Here is a 21,449-nt window from a genome sequence, read left to right on the forward strand (position 1 = left end):
TGGAACTGCCTGGCTTGGACCATACACATTTCTGCACAGTCTTTATGGAATCTGCACAAAGAAATATCTTCTCCCTTTGCTCCAATTAATTGTTCTTGTATGTAAGTTGCTTTCTATTCCAGTATATCCAGAGTGGTGAAATAACAAGACCAGCCACGTAGCCAAAGGTCGCTCCAAGCGTACAGGAGATGGGCCATACCTGAGGAGAGAATGTATGAGATCAAAAAGGAACAAATGTTTTCTGACTACTTGAGCACAAGTTAAGTGTAACCTAACTATTTCTATATTAAAGCTTCATGTGCTTTCTTAAAGAATGCCAAAAGTGTAATAAGGTCATAACTGCATTTTTATGAACACTGAAAATGCACACATTTTAGTTAATGTGTATTCAACTGTTGTAATAAGGCTTCTTATAGATTTAGTTTAATGCTCCCCAGACTGCATGAGATACATTCTAAAATTACAAATTAAAATTTTGGGTCAGACTCCGCCATAACCCTGGATTCAATTTAGCCCTCTGAACTAGTTGGTAATTTTTCTTTAATTTCCACATTGGCTTGTATCTAATGAAATGACAAGTATATATGATGACCAAACCACAAGGAACTTTTTTTAAATTGTGCTAAAGAGAAAAGACCTAGAATTCAAGCATGCCACGTGGAATTTATAACAAAGCAAGTGCTTCCATAATGAAATGCCACCTTTCAGATAGATATTGGAACCACAGTAGAAGTTATAGATAGAACTACAACGCATGTAGGCACCCAGAGTGTAAGTTAAAATACTGGCTTCCAAATACCCATTTTCTCCAGCAATGTTACATTTAACAATATTACATCAAGCCAGAAGTAAATGATGTTGAGATATTTCATCCATGAGAGTGCAAGTTGGTCCCTAGGTGAAAGAGTCTGCTTTAAAAAAATGGAGACAAAATTTTCATGTTCATCTGTGAAGCTTATTTTGTATACTGGAACCAACTGTAATCTTTGGGAGAACAGGCCATAGAACTGTGTTAGACAGGAACCATCTTAATTAAGCTTCTTTGTTTGGTCTGCTGTGGATCTGCCTTATTCCACCTACCATGCAATGGACAATAGTATTAGACAAAGTTTCAGTGTGAACAAACTAACACAGTTCAGAGAAGCATAATCTAATCCATTCCCACCCCCCCAACCCTGCCGCCCCTGCCTTTCCTACATTTAAAGTTGCTATTGCCTAAATTATGATACCTTTATGTCTTTGGTGAGTTTGTTAATTTCCATGACTACAGCTATGTCTATTGCACAGATTGGGTAATGAAACACTAAACTTTTATACTTGAAAATGACAGCCTTAAATGATCATATATCAGTCACAAATCTAGGATGTACTGTCTTGTATGTGAGCTTTGTAGAGTTTTTTTTTAAATACACACATCATCTTCCCCACTGACGAGTGGAGAGTCTACTGAATAACCAGACAGGAGTTTCTCTCTGGGATGAACACTGGGGTCTTCTTTCTCCCAAGAAGTGGTGGTTCACATAAAGTACCATGGCCTTATGTATGCTTAAATGGGATCTTATGTAACCTTTTCAATTAATTTTGGTCTGCTATTTTTAGACAGAATTGGAAAAAACTGTATAAACCAACTAGCATATTAGTTAATTGTCCAACACATGGTAAAAAATAATTAAGACAGTAAAGTATTATACATTTCCAACTTGCCTTTGGGGATTTGATGGGTTTTGTTTTTGTTTTTGTTTTTTCCCCTCTCAAATTCACATCTATGAAACTCTTCACACTTGGTTTACTAATTAAAGTTAAAATCTAGAATTTGTCTTGCCCTAAGAGGAATGGACTAGGATTCTGTAACACAAACTCTGGTGTCACCTCTCTGTGTTGTCTGGGCCTTGTTTACTCCTCTACAAATATGAGAGGCAGAACAGATCAAACACCTCCCCCACTTATCAGCTGATTCTCTTCTTCTTCACCATAATCATTGTTGGACATTACCTTTACAGCTTCACATTCTTAAGATAGTAAAAATCATGTATATAGATCACTAGAACTCTAAGCGAAGATGATTGCATCATCTGAACCTGAGGTGCCTTAGGTACTCTATTGACCTTGATGGGGTTTAGAGTTTCCCATTGCTTATTAAGAGCCTTTTTGTTGCTTTGGTTCTTTAGTATTTCCTTTTGCAAAATACTTCTTACCCTTTAACTAAAAACCAAAGATTTCTATTCATATGCAGATTGTAGAAAAACTGCCTTATTTTCAGAAGCATGTCTTCATTAAAAGATTTTAATAGGAATTCTCTAGATGAATTACTGAAACTAGTTCAAAGTAGTGAAATGTTGGTGAAACAAAATACTAAAAAATATCTTATTGACATGAATTTTGCTAGTGAATGCAAATACACTGCTTCAAATATCAGGTCATGTATGGACTGAAAAGAAACAATTTTTCTGCACATAATTTCTAAATTTCTTAAAAATAATTTTAGGGGCTCTCTGAAATTTTATTTAATATTTGCTAATATATACCCTTATGCTATCTCTAAAGGTACATTTTAGGTTAGCCCATGTTGAATTATATTTCTAGTAGGTAGAATCTGAATTAATGTATTTATTATTAATTATCTTAGTTACTTGAGGTATTGCTTCCATTTGACTTTTAATTACTAATTTTAAGTACCAAATTACCTGTTTGTTGGATGTTGCTTTTTAAGTGCTTGTTATTTTAACAGTGTCCCACCTTAACACATGGGATAACAAATAAAATAATATGCATAGTTTACTATTTCTGTAAAGCAGTGAACTTCTTCCCTTAGCAGTTTATAACACCCTAAGGAAACATTTGGAATGACACTCTTTCCTGTTTCTCCTGCTGTGAGTCTCCTCATCATTGGTCAAGTGTGAGCACCTGCACTTTGTTAAAAAGCTGCACTGTCAAGTGTAAGGAGAGAAACAATCCCTCACACACCCCAGCAAAATTTCAATTTGGGTCACCAAATACTGTTTAAATTCGTTTGTAATTTCAGTATGGCTTTTTATTTCCAAGCACATACAGACACATTCACACACACATTCTTTTAACAGCTGCCATACTTCTCCTCCAGTGGAATGCCAAAAGTGAAATGATGGTTTAAACGTTTTGTCTAATGAGGGATTAAGGCTTGGCATCCTTGCTATTATTGAATGTCTCAAGAACTCATTGCTATTAGCAAATTAAAGTGTTGGACTGCTTTGAAGACTGTTTGCTAGTGATGGATCAGGGTCTCCCATTTGACTTTCCTGAAATAAATAGTCCTTAATTATGACACTTTTTATGTTTTTTAAAGAGAATGTCTTTACATAAGGCAACTCTCCTGGTTTTTGTAGACCAAGATAGGAGAATGGCAACTGAAGCAGTTGAAGGGAGTCAGGGAAGTTGCCTACTAATAATCTTTCCTCAATTTCCTACTAACCTCATAACTGCTTAAAAAAAAATTAAAACTACACTATGGCAACAGAATTTTTATTGACTCATCAAACAATCCTAGCTTAATCACGTATTTTCTTAATGAGATCTTAAAAGTTTTCCATTTGAAACAATTTCCTTGACTCACTACAGATATGTTCCTATTTAACATCATTCATGCCACAAATAGAATTAAAAAACAAAAACAAACCATTGTATCATCTATTGAACAGACAATTCAGCTGCATCGCTATAAGTATTTCTCCAAATTATGGTAATCTGAGATTGCTATATATACTTATCTTGCTTTGTTTATGGAAAATAGAAAATGCAGAACAAAGATATTCATGTAAAAGAAGTGTTTGCCACAAGTATTTGCCACCAAAATGACTATCTTTTCATCCAGTTTTTTATAAATTTAATTTTTTTGAACAATAACCACAAGAAAAAATCCTGCTGCATAACAAACTATAATACAAGTGGGTAAAATTAAGATTACTGTTAAAAAGAGAAACCTATTTTTAAAAATGAATAGCTACATTGTGTGAAAAAGTATCTTGCACAGAGTACTATTATCCTTTCTCTAAATCAAATGACTCCTTTTGTATTTTTCATCACTTAAAACCAAAAAAGACCAGTGTTCTCTTAAAATAATCACCATTAACAAAGGCCTAATATAGTCTGGATAGATGGTACTGACAATAAGTTATTTTTCTTTCAGATATAAACAAGAAATTCCTAATATAGGTATGTTTGGTATGTTTTGTATGATTCTAAACAAATCAATACTGTTGTTGGATGAAAGACATTTGAGAGTTAGACAACTTATTTCTATCCAAAGACCCAGTGTTCTCTCTAATCAGGCAATCTACAAAATTCTTTGCCTACATTTAGGAAAGAAAAAATGTACTGGTATGTATATATTTATGTAGTGTTTGATTTTTTTCGAAGCATTTCTAAATAGTTGAGAATAGTAGTTACAGACAGTGATTTTTGTATGAGACTGGATTTGCGTCTGGGCTCTGCCATTCATTAAATATGTGATGCTGAGAAAGTCACCTAACCTTTCTGTGCCTTGGTTTCTCTTCTGCAAAATGAGAATCATCCTAAAATTCACCTGTTGGGATAGCTGTACTAATTAAATGAGATAATGAACTATATGGTACCTTTAACCTTATCTGGTACATAGTGTTGTACAAGTGACGAATACATGTGAGCTATGGTTGATAGTAATCTTTTAGGTGATCATATGTGCTAACAGACACCTATGAAGTAAGATTGCACTACAATTTAGAGTACCATCATTTCCCCAAATATGACATCTCTAAAGCTGCTCCTATTTAAAAGAAAAATCTTGCTCAAATTTTAAGTACTTTAAAGATATTTTAACACTGTTTATATGTGCTTTTATGGGAGGAATTAAGAGGGAAGAGAGAGGGAGGAAGGGGGAGGGAGGGAGAGGGAGAGAGAGAAAGGGAGAAAGAGGGAGAGAGAGGGAGAGGGAGAGAGAGAGAAAGAGAAAGAGAGACTGAAGCCCATCTGTGAACTCCTGATTAAAAATCTCAGTACGCTGTATCACTCCATTCTAACACATATTTTTATTAACTGCTCTAGTTGGCTAAAGAAATACAATGACCCTTTATACTTAGTTTCAGAATTTTAAGGATCATTGTCAGTGCTGTAAGATAGCATTTGCTGTTATGTGATTTCAAGACAGCTAACCACATCTAGCTTAAGTATAATATGCACAATATTATTTAGGTTCCTTTAATGTGCAAGGAGATGTTAAAATTTATATTTTCATGAAAATGATATCCACAAGTTTCTGATACTCCACATTAATAGCTAGTTTGGATGTCACTAATAGAAGGTGCTGTAGTTTTCCTAAAATAATGACTAAGTATTTGAAATTAGATAATGGTGACTGCTTATAAAATTAGTTTAAAGTAGTCAAAGTCTAAAAATAATTATACTAAAACATTAGGCTACTTAAAAAAAATTTCCATATTTTATGTGAGGGCTTTACTTTGTTTATCCAGGAAGCAGCTTGCAGCAATAGAAATAGCTGAGCTGTGGGGTCAGTGCAGCCACTTACTGGCCCTATAACCTTGGCCAGGTCACTTAACATCTGAGCCTCAGTTTCCCAAAATGCAAAAACAGGAACAATAGTACCTCTTGTACTTAAAATATGGGGTGATCCTATTAAATGAATAGTTTGGAATCTGTCATGAAAACTGTAAAGTGCCAATGCATCCTATCATTTTGTAGGGTACTTTAACCTGAAAAAACTAAATTTAACATTGTTGTATTTCTTAAGTAACTATACTTCTAGGTAATAATTAGAACCTGCTATTTAAAAAAATAATAAAGTAATTGGTGAGCAATGAATGTTAGACTGTGCTGTAGGAATTATTCCTTTACCATTGCAATGTAATCATCTTTAATTCACGCCATTCTTCACACGAAACATCTGGGAAGTATAAAGCTTACAAGAGAAGACTCTTAGGCGTTATTCAACAAACTGCATTATAGCCCATCATAAGGAGTCTCACCTTAGAAATAGAAAGGTGATTCCTGGTAAAGTGATAGAATCATTTTTCACAAATCTTAAGAAGCAGAGTAAGTAGAGATAATGGTTTCAAAGCAAGCACTGGTAGACATTTTTAAGAGTCTAGGATAAACGACTTCATTCAAAACCATTAAGTCCCTATTATAAACCAAGCAGTTATGGTGCAAGCTAAGATTAAAGTATCCACTTTTGGATACATTTTAAAAACAAAATCTTAAAAATGTGTTTTGCAATATCAATTTTTTGAGAAGTGCTGACGCCAATATAGGGAAACTGACCTATTGGCACATCAAAACAACTAGAAACACATTCACAACCATCATGATTACTGGCTCTTTTGGATAAGAAAGGAAGATAAAACTCAAGGAGCTAGTGCTTCATTCCCTACAAGCTACTTTTTAATAAGTTTTTTTTAATTGTGTTTATCACAAATATGCAATTGCTTGACTGCCAGAATTTATCTTTCAAAATCGGTGACATTTCTTCCGGGTATAAATGATCATTTATAGTCCTCTAAATTTGGTTGTAAGTGATGTATTAAAGCAAATGCTGTTGTTTGACATAGGAAAACATGTACTGATGAATCCACTCATTCTGGATACATTTCTTTAGCCGTAAATCTGCAGTGATCTGTGTATACTCTACCACTCTCCTATGACTAAGAACACAGATTTAGGAAGAGCTATTTGGGGAAAGATGTGTAGTCTCCAGTCTGGAACTTCTTGTCAAAGTGGTGCTAAATGGTACCTGCCAAGATCATGGAAATGAGTCAACTTGGCCAGCACTGTTCTCTCACATGAAAATCCAGCCAGCACAGTATTATCAACGTGATTACCCTAATGAACTCCCATTTTTTTTTTTAAGCAGGGTTTTTTTTTTTTTTAATTTTAAATTTTTATTTATTTATACAAGCACTGGGTACAGTCAGAAGTGCGAGAGGGTGAGAGAATTCACCAGAGCCAGAGCGGGGAGCAGAGCAGGCAGAAGGACCAAAATACACTGCTGAGGGGAGCAGCGGGTGGCAGGAGAGGTCTGCGCACCACGTGGGACCCTCCTCTGGTGGCCGGGGCAGCTACCACGTGGGACCCTCCTCTGGTGGCCGGGGCAGCTGGGGATTGAACCGGCGCTGCAGAGGCTGCGGGCAGCTTCGCAACCCAGCGCTCAACCGCTGTGCCACCAGGGAGGCCCTAATGAACCCCCATTTTAAATCCTAACCACTTTCTGTCAGTTAAATACTACAGTTTTCCCCCACCCCCCCATGCTTGAAATATAAATTGTGTTCATATAAATCAGTATTTTATTTGGGTTTAAAACACTATGTATACAGAAATGCCAGTTAATGAAAAATCATGCAACTCTTCAATTAATTAAATACATAATTTTAATTTTATCCTTCACTCTAACATTTGTAGTAATTCATTTAGTTATAATACATCTCTCTAGTTTTAATTTATGAAAAAATTATTTGTGGCAGCTGTGACTTTAGAAGTAAATATGTATCACAAATACGGAAATTTTAACTTAACTCTATAAAACTAGAGAAAACAAAAAAGGAAATACTTCATTTATCTGGTATCTGAGGAGAATAAGTACAAATGTCTTAAAAAATCTTATTTTAGACAATTACAATCTTGCTTTTTAACTTTATATGCAATAAGTAGGTTTGGAAGAGATTTCATTATCTGGTTTAGTTTAGGAGATAGTCAGGTGAAGTGAAGGTTTCCTAGGCACAAAAACATTGCATATTGGCTTCTAAAACTCTTCTACAAATGTAGTACTCTTTATGGCACAAAATATGTTCTCCACCAGAGGGGTTATGGCATTTAAATAAAATTCTTATGTGGGGAAAGAAATGTAGTAAAATAACTACTCAAGGTTTTCCAAAGAGAGCTAAGGTCTGGTCATTTTTTTAAAAAAGAGAAAATCTGTGTTTAGTGTTTTCAGCAATGAAGAGATGGTTGGTGTCGAGAGGCGCTGGTTTGGACACTGTCTTCCTCATATGAGCCAAGCAATTCAAGCAAATATGTTGACCTCCTCCCCACACTTTGACTTTTTGTAAAAATGGGGATGAAACCTAGCTTGCCCTACAGTTGTCAAGGTTAATGTACTGGTATGACAGTCCCAAGCCCTATCGTTCAACATATATAGAGTGACCTACACAGGTTCAATAATTTTCTATTTATTGCCCTCGAAATGACAGGCAGGAAAAAAAAATGTGAAATCCAAATACCCTGAACATGTAAATACCAAAAAATCACAAAGATGAATGAATGATCTACTCTAGCAACTAAAAGATTGCTGAACAAAACAAACAATGCTATGACAATTGAAAACCAATGAAATTTGCATTTTTAATGCTAAAGATATTAAACTCTTTTATAGGTCACAAATGTCTGTAACATCAATTAAGTAGTAACTACATGTAAGGTGCTGAACTAAGTACTTCAGAAGGATTATTTCATTTATTCCCTACTAGCAAATAGCAGAGCCCAGTAATCTGATGCCAGCACTCTTAATTGCCATGTTCTCTATCTACCTATTAATAAAACATGTGCATTTAAAATTTTCATGGCCAATTTCCTTTACTCAGAATACCCAACAACATTTCTTAATCTCCCATTAACCTTTATTATGACATGAAATACTAACCCATTTTTGATAAAGCAAAGAATAAAGGCATTTTCCAGCTGAAAAACTCATAATTACCTATTCTGTACAATACTTAGAGCATATTAAATCTGTACCTGAATCTAAATTATTGTTATCAAATAGCTAAAATTCAGTCCTGGGTAATACATTTACACAGAACATGTGTGTATGTGTGTGTGTGTATACTACACACATATTTTGTACAAACATTTATTTTATTGTTTTGAGTAGCTGAAACCAACCTGCCATGGTCTTTCCCAGTCGAGTGGAATAGGAAAGGCTCCAAGCCACGATCCTATAAAACTAGAAATTGTAGTGATCTGGAGACTATTTTCCCAAATGGATGTAACACTGTAAAACAAACATGTAAATCATTGGTGTCTTATACTTAACTGCTAGAGAATCAAACAACTAGTAGCACAAATGAACACTATACCTATATTTTCTTTTCATTTCAAATAAGCATCTCAAATTGACATATATTACCATGAACTACTAACAATCAATGGGTAAGGTGCTTCTTAGTTGGAAAGGTAATATACCCATATAATCAAAGTCAAACAGTACAAAAGAAAACAGTCTTCCCCCACTGTTATCATCTTCGGTTCCTTTCTCTATAAGTACCTGCTAGTAACAACTTACTACATATCCATCCAGAAATATTTTATGTGTGCATATACACATAAAACAATTTTGTTAAGAAGGTTCTAGGTACTTTTGCATATATATGCATATATCTGTCAAAACAAAATTCAAATGCATCATATTATAAACCCAGTTTTTCTTGTTTCAAAGTTTGTCAATAGCTTTACTAGTCCTCTGTTATATGGTGGTAGCATCATTTATTCAACTAATCTTTTTATGGCACATTTTATTTGTACAAATCAACTCTATTTGATGGGGAAGGGATAGAGAATGAAAAAAAAAAATTCAAAACACCCAGTGATTTTGCCTACCATTGCTATTTAAGTGCATATCATAGAGTGTAAAGGTGGAGTGACATATTCTGCCATTCTCTTAGTAGGTCTTAATGTCAACCTGTCCCTTATCATGTGCCCATTTAGTCTCATCATGGAACATGAGTCTGGCTACAGTAAAGTAAAACCCCACCAGTAGGTTTCAAATATTCATGTCTTTATTTTTTTTAAGATTTATTTTTATTTATTTATACAAGCACTGGGTACAGTCAGAAGCACGGGAGGGTGAGAGAATTCACCAGAGCCAGAGTGGGGAGCAGAGTAGGCAGAAGGACCGAAGTACACTGCTGAGGGGAGCAGCGGGTGGCAGAAGAGGTCTGTGCACCATGTGGAACCCTCCTCTGGTGGCCAGGGAGCAGCCGGGGATTGAACTGGCTCTGCAGAGGCTGTGGGCAGCTTGTCAACCCAGTGCTCAACCGCTGTGCCACCAGGGAAGCCCAAATATTCATGTCTTTTTAAGTGCTTGGTGGAGTTATGAAGTGACAGAGCTAGAGAGAAGTAGTTTCTTCCAATTAGTGTGGTGAAAAGAGGTAAACATTTATTTTGTTAGATGATTTTTTCCCATATATATAGGTCAACTGTTGTACAAAAAATGTACAGTGAATTTAAGTCCCAAGGACAAGTCAGTTCATAACCAATTCCTCAATAATCCTCTCCCTCCAACCCCCCCACAACACCCACAACATGTGAAAGAGCTTCAGTTGTCTACTGAGAACTGGGACTGGGAAAAGGTTGGAGTCAATTACTATATATACAAATTTACATTATTTCCTGGGCTTTATTGTTCTTTTTTATATTATCTAATACCTATTAATTAGCAAGTCAATTTCTTCAATTAGTATTCAACATAAGAGAGATATGTTCTAATCCTGGAGGAAAAAAAGAAAAACTCTAGCAGTTTGAACATAATTGCCTCTTCAGGCAAGTTAAAGGGCTTTCTAGGGTAATATTTTACTCTATGTAGCTGATAAATTATCTAGCTTTCACTTAATAAACAACTTTTTAATTTATTTTTATTTATATCTTTTACATCATTGTGTATTCCCTTTAAAATTCCCACTACCAATTCACCCGTGAACTATCACCATAGTCCATTGTGCTCTTCTCTCCCATTTTTGATCGCTTTTCCTCCCCCTCCCTCACAGAATGTCTCTGATTTATGGTTGCCTGCTAATTTTGTTGCTTTATCATTATTATTATTGTTTTTTTTTCTTGATCCCTTACTTGGTTCCCGTATAAGTGAAACCATTCGATATTTTTGTCTTTCTGGCTTATTTAGCTAAGCATGATACCTCCCTTCTAGGTCCATCTATGTTGCTGTGAATGGTGTGAGTTAATAAACAACTTTTTAGATCAACTGTATATAAACTGATGTGCCTAGAAACATACTACTTTCTGCTAGGAAGAGTTTGCTTTTTCCATTTTATGAAAGAGGAAGAAATTCAGCTAGATAAGTGGCATCTGATTTTGAAGAACTGGAGAAAGCTACATATCAGGCAAAACTCATATAAAATTGGTTGAGGTGGAATAAGAAGAATGAGAAATGAAAAATGGAAAAGTATGCTAGAGCTAGGATTTTTAAAAAAATAACAGATTTACTGAGTATAGTAAAAACTTTTCCCCATAGTACTTCTCAACCAAACAATTCACTCACTCAAAGAATGCTAATTCAGGGGCCTCCCTGGTGGCGCAGGTGGTTGAGCCCAGCACTCTGAAGCTGTTCGCAGCCTCTGCAGTGCTGGTTCCATCCCCACCAGCTGCGGAGCAACCCACATGGCACGGCAGACCTCTCCTGTCTCGCCCGCTGCTCCCCACAGCAGTGTATTTTGGTCAGTCTGCCTGTTCTGTTCCCTTCTCTGTCTCTGGTGAATCCTCTCACCCTCCCACATATCTGGCCTGTACCCCGGTTCTTGCATAAATAAAATAAAATCTTAAAAAAAAATACGAATTCAGTATTTTTTTTTTTTTTTTAGAGGCATGTTTCTCTCTTTTATTTATTTATTTATTTATTATATCTGCTTGTTTGCTTTGTTCATACATGCACTGGGCACAGTCAGAAGCGCGGGAGGGTGAGAGAATTCACCAGAGCCAGAGCGGGGAGCAGAGCAGGCAGAAGGACTGAAGTACACTGCTGAGGGGAGCAGCGGGCGGCAGGAGAGGTCTGCGCGCCATGCGGGACCCTCCTCCAGTGGCCAGGGAGCAGCCGGGGATCGAACCAGCGCCGCAGAGGCCGCGGGCAGCTTCGCAACCCAGCGCTCAACCGCTGCGCCACCGGGGAGGCCCGAATTCAGTATTTTTTAATATAATTACAGAGTTGTACAACCATTACCCCAAAATGAATCCCTTAACCCACTAGTAGTCTTTCCCTATTTCCTCTCCCAGCCTAGGCAACCACTGATACACTTCCTTCTTTACAGATTTGCCTATCTTGTACATTTCATATATAAATGAAAACATACAATCTTTTGTGACTGACTTCTTTCACTTAGTGTAAAGTTTTCAAAGCAAAAATACTTGTATGGATATGCAAGTATTGTGTGGACAATAACTGTATAAACATAATATTGTATGAATATAACCACATTTTGTTTTCTTCATTCATCAGTTTGATGGACATTTGTGTTGATGTACCTGTTGGCTAATGCTATTATAAACATCAGTGTACAAGTTTTGTATGAATATATGTTCTCATTTTCTTGGGGATATATTAGGAATAGAATTGCTGGGTCATATGATATCTATGTTTAACCTTGAGAAACTGTTTTTAAAAGCAGTTTAACTTTTTATATCCCCACTGTATTCCCAGTGTATGAGGAGTCCAATTTTTTCACATCCTCACTACCACCTTTACTATTGATTATAGCAATCTTAGTAAGTATGAAGTGATAGCTCATTATGGTAAAATTTAGTTAAGATTTTAGAAAAGCCTTAAAAGTTAAGCTGAAGGAGTCACTGAATGTTTTAGATCAAGTCAACAATATCAGAACTATGTTTTAATAAGATTTATGTACATAGCTTACCTAACCTCTAAGCTCCAAATATCTTGGGCAAAGGGGCAAGATCCATGTCTTCACATTTTTCATTGTTACAGCACACTTGTGACTATTTAAAATTTTTAAAATAAAAAAGTACAAACATTGAAATGTCTGTTTGATGTATCTGAAAGTATTTATGATATTAATATAAAAAATATAGAAAAAAATGGAACTAAGACCTAGTCTTAAAAAACAGAAGTCTGTAGCCGGTTTTAAATTAACTACATATATCAAAATATATAAATTCCTTTAATGTCAAATATTACAACTAGACTAAGAATCCCTCCCCCCCATTCCTCCCCACTCATTTCTGCTCCTGAAGCAGCCACCTTCAACTCTTCACTGTACCACAAATTTGAGAGAACATGTTCTGTATAGATTTTTCAAGATTTCATTACTTTTTGCTTCCTACAATGGAAGAACAGATTTACCCATTTTGTATACTGCATAAATGGAAACATACAGTAGCACTCTTCACCCACAAGCCTCTTGTCCCCACATACATCATTGCCTCTTCAATGGTAACATCTACTCTAGGCTGAAACAGCAGCACAGTATCAACATTATGATGACCGTGAAAATATTTATCACAAATCATTTTGCCTCAGAATTTTGAAGTCATTGTTCCATTTTTTCCTAAGCCTGGCAGTGCTATTCTGGCACCCAGTCCTCTGTAGGTAACACTTTCTCCCACCTGCCTCTGGGAGCTTTAGTCATTCCTTTAAGTTATCTAAAAGTTCACAATAATGGATCTTAGAGTGGGTGTTTTTTCATTCATTTTGCTGAAAATAGATGAATCTTCTTAATCTAGAATCTCAGGTCTTTTAGTTCTTGAAGTTTTATTTTAAAACTTGCTTTTTCTGCTCAGAATATTATTTTGAATTAATCTTAATTTTCTTATATTTAACTCATTTTCCTTATCTTTGCCTTTTGACTGATCTTTTCAACTTTGTCTCTACTTCTGTTGAATTTTTCTATCACATTTTTAATTCCCAAGAACTTTCTTTTTCTCTGAATTTTCATTTTGATTGCTTCTTATTCATGTTTGATGGATGTAAGAAAGATGCTTTTGAAAGTTATCTTTTGGTGGTCTTTGTGTTGTTTTCTTTGTGTTGTTTTTATTTTAAGAATTTCACTTTAGAGGTGTTCTTCAAATATCTAGTGATTCTTCATTTCTCATTCCACTTAAAACACTACATATGAACTATACAAAAACAGAGTATATTGCTGGTTGCCTGGGCTGGGGTGTGAATGGTAAAGGAGGATGGGAATGAAGGATGACGGATGGTAGTTTTTTTGGAGAGTGATAATATGTTCTAAAATTAAATTGTCATGATGGCTATAAAACTGTATATTAAAAACCACTGAATTGCACACTTCAAATGGATAAATTTCATGGTATGTAGTTATATCTCAATAAAGCTATTTTTAAAACGACAAAAAAGTGAAACACTAAATAGCTGACTGAATGTTCACTGTACATGAGTAGTGTAATTTAATTGTAGGTGTCACTGCAGGCATTGGGGACAACTGCCCTTTTAGGACCCAACCTCTATATCAACAGGTAATCTGAATTTAAGTCCCAGTTCTACCTCTTACTGTTATAGGACCTGGGCATATAATTTAACCTGTCTGCTTGCCAATATCTTCATATAGAAAATGGTGAAAACAGAGGTACATCACCAGATTGCTGTGAGAATTAAATGCTAAAATATACACGAAAAATACCTAAGTTATTAATGTAGTTTTTGCATAATGTATTCCTGCCATGCCCTATGTGAAGGTAAATAAAATGTTTATAGTATAAGTTGATTATTTTTAGCAACTGAACTGTTCTCTTGCTGTACATTAGAAATTTTAGAAGGATATTTTTGCAGTCTACTGAAGTTTAGGTGGTATCTGAAAATCTAACAGCTTCTTGATACAGGTCTAATTCTCAATAATCAAAAATAAATTATTAGCAAAATCTAACTCATTGAAATTTTTCATTTTAGGTAAGCAATATATTAAAAAGGTTCAAGTTTCAAAAGATACCAAAGGGGATAGCAAAGTGGAACGTTTTCTTACCTTTTCTCCTAGCTTCTCATAGCTCCTCTCACAACCAATGCTTTATCAGTTTCTATGTATCCTCCCAAAGATATTTGGGTAAATCTCTTCTCTCCTGCCAACTCTTTACATAAATTGTAACACCCGGGGCCTCCCTGGTGGCACAGCAGTTGAGCGCTGGGTTGCGAAGCTGCCCGCTGCCTCTGCAGCGCCAGTTATATCCCTGGCCACCAGGTGAGGGTCCCACATGGTGCGCAGACCTCTCCTGCCGCCCGCTGCTCCCCTCAGCAGTGTACTTCGTCAGTCTGTCTGCTCTGCTCTCCCCTTGGCTCTGGTGAATCCTTTCACCCTCCCATGCTTCTGACTGTACCCATTACTTGTATAAATAAATAAATCTTTAAAAAAAAATTGTAACACCCTACACATTTCTACACCTTGCTTTATTCTATTTAACAGCATAAAGAGTTGGTAGGGTTTTGTTTTCGTTTTGTTTTTTTTTTTAAGAGATTGTATAGTATTCCATGTTGTGGATTAAATTTAACTTAATCCATTCCTTGTTAAAGAATATTTAGGCTATTTTTAAAGTTGTAATGAGTAATCTTATACAGTCAGCATATCGTGTACAAATATGTCTATGGAATGAAATACCATAGGTGGGATTGCTGGGTCAAAAATGAGTATTTGTAATTTTATGATAATAATAAACCTCATCATAGAGTTAGAACCAATTTACATTCTTTTTTTTTTTATAAATTTTATTGTTATATTCCCCATAAAATTGCAGCCCCCCCATTCTGACCCCAATCCCTCCCCTCCCGCCCCCGCCCCCCTAAAAGTGTCTCTGGTTCATAGTTTTTTGTTGATTTTGATTTTCACTTTCTTATAGTTATTCATTTTCCTGGTCTCTTATTTAAGTTTTCTAGATTCCTGCTATGAGTGAGACCATCCGGTATTTTTCTTTTTCTTTTTGGCTTATTTCGCTGAGCATGATCCCTTCCAGCGCCATCCATGTTGCTGCAAATTGCATGTGTTTATCTTTTTTGAATGCTGAGTAATATTCCATGGTATATATGTACCACATCTTCTTGATCCAGTCATCTATTTTTGGGTATTTGGGCTGTTTCCAAAGCTTAGCTATTGTAAATAGTGCTGCTATAAACATAGGGGTGCAGGTGTTCTTTGGAATTGATGTTTCTGTGTCCTTTGGGTAAATTGCTGGATCATATGGAATTGCTGGATCATATGGAAGCTCTATGTTTAGTAGGTCCAGAAATCTCCACACAGCTTTCCACAGTGGTTGGACCAGTTTGCACTCCCACCAACAGTGCAGAAGAGTTCCTTTTTCTCCACACCCTCGCCAACATTTGTTGTTGCTAGTTTTTTTAATATGTGCCATTCTCACTATAGTCAGAGGCACAGGAGGGTGAGAGAATTCGCCAGACCCAGAGCGGAGAGCAGGCAGGAGAGATCTGCACGCCATGTGGGACCCTCACCCGGTGGCCAGGGATCGAACCAGCGCTGCAGAGGTTGCGGACAGCTTCACAGCCCAGCACTCAACCGCTGCGCCACTGGGGAGGCCCCAATTTACATTCTTACTGGCATTTACTTCCCCAAACTCTTTTCATTATGTATTATCAATTTATGTATTTTTATCAGTCTGTTAGCTGGAAATTGGTTTTTTCCCATCCTATGATTTTTTAGTTTTACTTATATTAGGGACAAAAAATGATATGGTATGAAAATAAGGTGACAGATTTATTCTACAAATCTCAGAAGATTCAAAAGGTAAATTTTGTAATAACTTTTTTAACCCAAGAGAAAATAGATGTTACTACAAACATAGCTTAGGTTAAAAGTAGAAATAGGGTCAAGACAGGTTCAGAAAATATATACATATTAAATTTATGGTAAGTTACCATGACAAACTCTAGTTTCTCTTATTATGTTTGACATTTTTTACTTTTTAAAAATTCTAGGAATTTATATATATAAAGTCCAAAGCTTATTTTCAATACTCAAATTTGTTCTAATTTGATTGCTATTTTAGGGAACAAGATGAGCAATATAGTCTAGAAACACTAAGTAAGCACACAAAAAACTGTACCCAGTTGCACTGAGCAGCATATGAATACATAAAACATGCCCACCCCTCAAACATCTACCAGCTAATCAAGACAGGGTAGGACTAAGAGAAAGCTAGAAGAAAGGAAAAAAGCAGCTAGGAAAAAAGGTAACGGATATCCATATAGGTGAATGGACTAAGAATGAAGAGCACAGAAATAAAATAATGTATTTAAGATCACATGCAGGGTGACAAAATCACTCAAAGGGGGTAAATAACCTTTCAACAAATGGTACTGGGTACATGTTTTGCCACATGTGGAACAATGAAGTTGGGTCTTTACCAAACACCTATAAAAACTAATAAAAATGGGTTGATGACCAAACGTTAAGAGCTAAAAATATAAAACTCTTAGATGAGCTAACTCTTCATAACCATGAACTAACTAACTTAGATGAATTAACTAACTCTTAATGGATTTGGCATTGGATTCTTAGATATCACCCTAAAAGCACAAACAACAACAAAATTGGATTTTACCAAAATTAAAATCTCTTGTGCTTAAAAGAACATTATCAAGGAAATGAAAGATAATCCACAAAAAAGGAGAAAATATTCACAGATCATGTATCTGATAAGGGACTTTCCCCTTATCTGACCTGACCCTAGAATATATAAAGAACTGTTCCCACTTAATGCTAAAAGGACAAATAGCTCAATTAAGAAATGAGCAAAGGAGGGCCTCCCTGGTGGCAGAAGGGGTTAAGTACAGCACTGTGAAGCTATCCACAGCCACTGCAGCACAAGTTCAATCCCCTGGCTGGCCTGGAAGCTACCCACATGGCTCAGCAGACCTATCCACATGGCCCAGCAGACCGTCTTCTCTCTCCTGTCTCAACTGCTGCTCCCCCCAGCAGTGTATTTCAGTCAGTCTGCCTTTTCTGTTCCCCACTCTGTCTCTGGTGAATCCTCTCACCCTCCTGCCCCCACCCCTCTGGCATCTACCCCAGTTCCTGTATGCATAAATAAATAAATCTTAAAAAAAAATTTAACTATGCTAAAAATCACATAGCTGCTAAGGAAATAAAATCCTGTAAAATCTGTATTTGATGTCTTACCACAAAAGAGGCTAAATAAGAAATTATGGTTGTTACACTAAACATTTTCAGATTGTAGACCCCGATCATACATTATAAGATGTTATGGAGGCAATTTTATCTGCAGCAATTTTATCACAGTGACAAATGATCCTTGAGGAGTGGTTTTCAGAGCTCTCTTTTGGTAACAAAACTTTCTTTCAAAAACAAAAGACCAAGTGGAATTCTTTCACCATACAAATAAAAAGCAGAGCTGATCTTGCTAAAGTGGAGGGAAGGGCCTATAGTTCTGCCTACTTGGGTTCCTCTTCCTTGTCCCAGTGTCCTCAACTGAAAGTGGGACTTGCGACATCTCTAGGAAACACACATTGCTGAGAAACACTCATAGAACAATTGACAAGTTCTGTGAATATTCTATTGCGTTTTTTAAAATTTAATTTTTAAAAAATCACTAAAAATTAAATTAAAAAAATTAAAACTTACCCATTTCTACTGAAAACTCTTAGCCACGCCTTGATATTTGGTCCCAACAAACACAAACAAGGTACAGTAGTAAAAGTAGACAGAACAACTGCAAATAAAAATGTTTCCAAAACCAACCTAGAAAAAAAGAACTTTATTAATTTTTAAAAGGCACATGTACAAACACATAATCTTTGTCAACATAAAAATATTTTTTATAATTTACTTTGAAAGTAACAAAAATGATGACTATAAATTTACTACTGAAATGCAAACTATGAAAAGCAGTCTAGCAAATATTTAGTTTTAATGATACACTTCAGAAGTGTTAAATACCCTGACCATTTCTAGAAAGTTAACTTTCTTCCTCAACAGTCTCTAGAATTTTACCTACAACCATTGGCTCAACTCAATTTATATCTGAACCATTTTGAGAGTTGGAGAAACTAAAGTTTGGGAGGGGTTCCCTCCCCTAGAGTTTCTGACTGAGGCCTGAGGATTTGCATTTTAATAAAATGCTAATGCTACTGGTGGTAGAACCTGGGCTCCAGACATTCATTCTACTCTCAAGTGGATTACAAAGTCTTATCTTCCCTCTCTCTGGAAAAGGATAACCTATTAGTTTAGTGTGTGTGTGTGTGTGTGTGTGTGTGTGTATCAATATGCATCAATATGTATTTTAACTGTATACGTGTGTATTTTATATATACATATCAAATCACTTACTTTACCAAGATCATTAATCACTGCTAAACTTAATTTCCCAAACTATCATGAACATTTTATAAGAAATATTCAAGGATTTAATTTTCACTCATTTAAAATTAGTCAGTTTTGAAAGCGTTGAATTAAAAATTAATTTTAAACTATAAACATTAGCTATTAAGTTATTAAATATAGGAATCTATTGACATTTCTTAAGAAAACAAACTCAAGCCCTTCAGAATATACTGAAATGATATCCTAATTATAACTAAAGTTAGCATAAGAATTGACATACTAGTTATGTATATATACATCTATATGAACACACACACACACATATATAGATATCTCATAGTAAGTTTCCATAGAGGTTCTAAGGGCCATATATTTATTGTTATAGTTCAGTTTTGCAACTACCTCCTCTCTCCCTCCCAAGTGCAAACTGGTAGGAAGGTTTGGCAATTACAAGTAAGTTATTCCACCGTTTTCTAAAAGAGTAACGATGCTAAGGAAAAGTAATGATGTCAGTATCTTTCCATGGTCCATTAATAAAACACATACTGGTTTTTCTCTAATCACCAGCAGAATTAGAACTTCATTTAGAAAGTAAGTGTTTTAAAATACAATTGCTTTAAGGTAAACATTCCAGACTTACTCTATTAGCGGTGCTCCATATAGAACAAAAATTACATGAAAGATGAAACAAGACAAAAGGAAGTAGATACAGCACTTCAAAAACCTGGTTACCTAAAAAGAAATGAATAATTCAAAGACTCAAGAGAACATCTAAAGAGCAGCAAATGCTTTGATTTTATCTACAAATACAACTTATTTCCATTATGTATGATGCAGTTGAACCGCTCTTTGGATTTACGTATCCTGAGGTCAGATCACATGTCCTGTGCGGTCAGATGCACAGCCCTCAATACAGCCCTATAAGAAAAGCCTGAAAGGCAAATATCAGGCCCCAAATTCCACACACTAAACACTAGAGTCAGAAAGTATTTCTGTTTCTATTGAATGTATTCACCTATGTCATTAATCAGTATTTGTGAAATATTTACCAATGATAGTGCTAGGATAAAAAAATAGTCCTTACTGTGTGATGATACATGAAATTTTTACAGAAAACAATGAGTACAATAAATTTTTCATTTACAAACAAAACTAAGAGAAGTGCACCAAAAAACGCACAATACCAAATAATTCCTCAAATCACATTCATGTTGCATGATCCATATGAAAAAAGCCTACATGTATATACATCATTAAGGAACCTACCTGATCTTAAATCATCAGTTTAAGACCTAATTATAAAAACACATTGAGCTTTTTAATCATAGGGCAGTGGTCAAGTTCTAAATGAACTAGTAGAGAGCAAAACACAATACTGAAAAATGTTAATGAGGGCTTATTGATTTAAAATAATAGTTAAGTGTAACACTATAACATTACAGAAATAGATTCAAATATCTGAAAACTTTAATTTCTGTTTAGTCAAGGAAAGCCACAATTAAATAAGAGCTACCAGAGACTTGCTTTGAATTTCTGAAGAAATCCATAAAGTACCTGTCACAAATGCAAAAAATAAATGAAACAACTGAAATGTCTTATAAAGTAATTTTCAAAGATACTATTGCTCCATGTCTTTATCTGTGATGGTGATATAAAATATGATTATATAGAGAAACAATGCTCTATCCACTGAAGATATCCTAATTCCACAATTAATGCACAGCAAGGATCTATCTAACATTGTGGGCAGCATTCCAGCAAGAGGCTACTGATTTGAAAAAATAAAAATTGGTTCTTTTTACTGACTGTAAATAAATCAAAGAATACTCGACTAATCATTCTTCTATTAAAAGAAATCCTGTCTTCATTTTAAAATCAGTTATCAAGAAATAAGCCTTACCTTGTACGATAATGAACTTCTTTTAGAGGATGCATTTGGTTTCACTACTAAATATAAAACTAGATTGACGGCAGTTACAAAAACAGAACAGATGCACAACCATGTCAAGTGTGTTTCCAATATTGAGAAGTTCTCCAAGAAGAATGATGGAATGAAGATGCTTAGGATAATTGAAAATATGCATAAAAGATGGGTATACAGTAGTCTCTTGATATCAGTATCTTTCATGATGTTTTCTTGAGTGGCTATCTAATGAAAAACAAATTAAGAAAAGAAAAGCATATGCAATAATGACTTTTTCCATTGTCCTAATTGCTCCCATGCCTAAGCCATGAACCAAAGTCAGTTTTCTATGGACAATAACAAATTTGTTTCAGAATATAGGAAGATGCACATTTGTAAATGTACATGTAGACTAATAAGGTACAAAAAGCTCTGAGCCCAAAGAGAACAAATCTACTCATTTCTTAAACATTTTTGACTCGTTTCTA

The 21,449-nt window shown here is 35.3% G+C and overlaps 1 protein-coding gene across 4 annotated transcripts; it reads right to left on the bottom strand.

Annotated features, from left to right (window-relative positions):
- Nucleotides 1-42: 42 nt before the first annotated feature.
- PIGF (phosphatidylinositol glycan anchor biosynthesis class F) lies at nt 43-21,201 on the bottom strand (the record flags this gene model as incomplete). Of its 4 annotated transcripts, none has more annotated exons than XM_084234529.1 (5): nt 43-199; nt 8,906-9,010; nt 18,360-18,476; nt 19,699-19,790; nt 20,959-21,186. In XM_084234529.1, the coding sequence occupies 5 exons, from the start codon at nt 21,184-21,186 to the stop codon at nt 43-45; spliced, it is 699 nt and encodes a 232-aa protein (XP_084090655.1). The 4 variants fall into 4 exon arrangements, with proteins under 4 accessions (XP_084090655.1, XP_084090657.1, XP_084090658.1 ...); XM_084234532.1 differs by having other exon boundaries at nt 86-199; nt 8,902-9,010; nt 20,959-21,201; XM_084234530.1 differs by having other exon boundaries at nt 114-199; nt 8,898-9,010.
- Between the last annotated feature and the right edge of the window lie 248 nt (nt 21,202-21,449).

The sequence above is a fragment of the Talpa europaea genome (assembly GCF_964194135.1).
Source record: "Talpa europaea genome assembly, chromosome: 6".
Taxonomy (NCBI): Eukaryota; Metazoa; Chordata; class Mammalia; order Eulipotyphla; family Talpidae; genus Talpa; species Talpa europaea.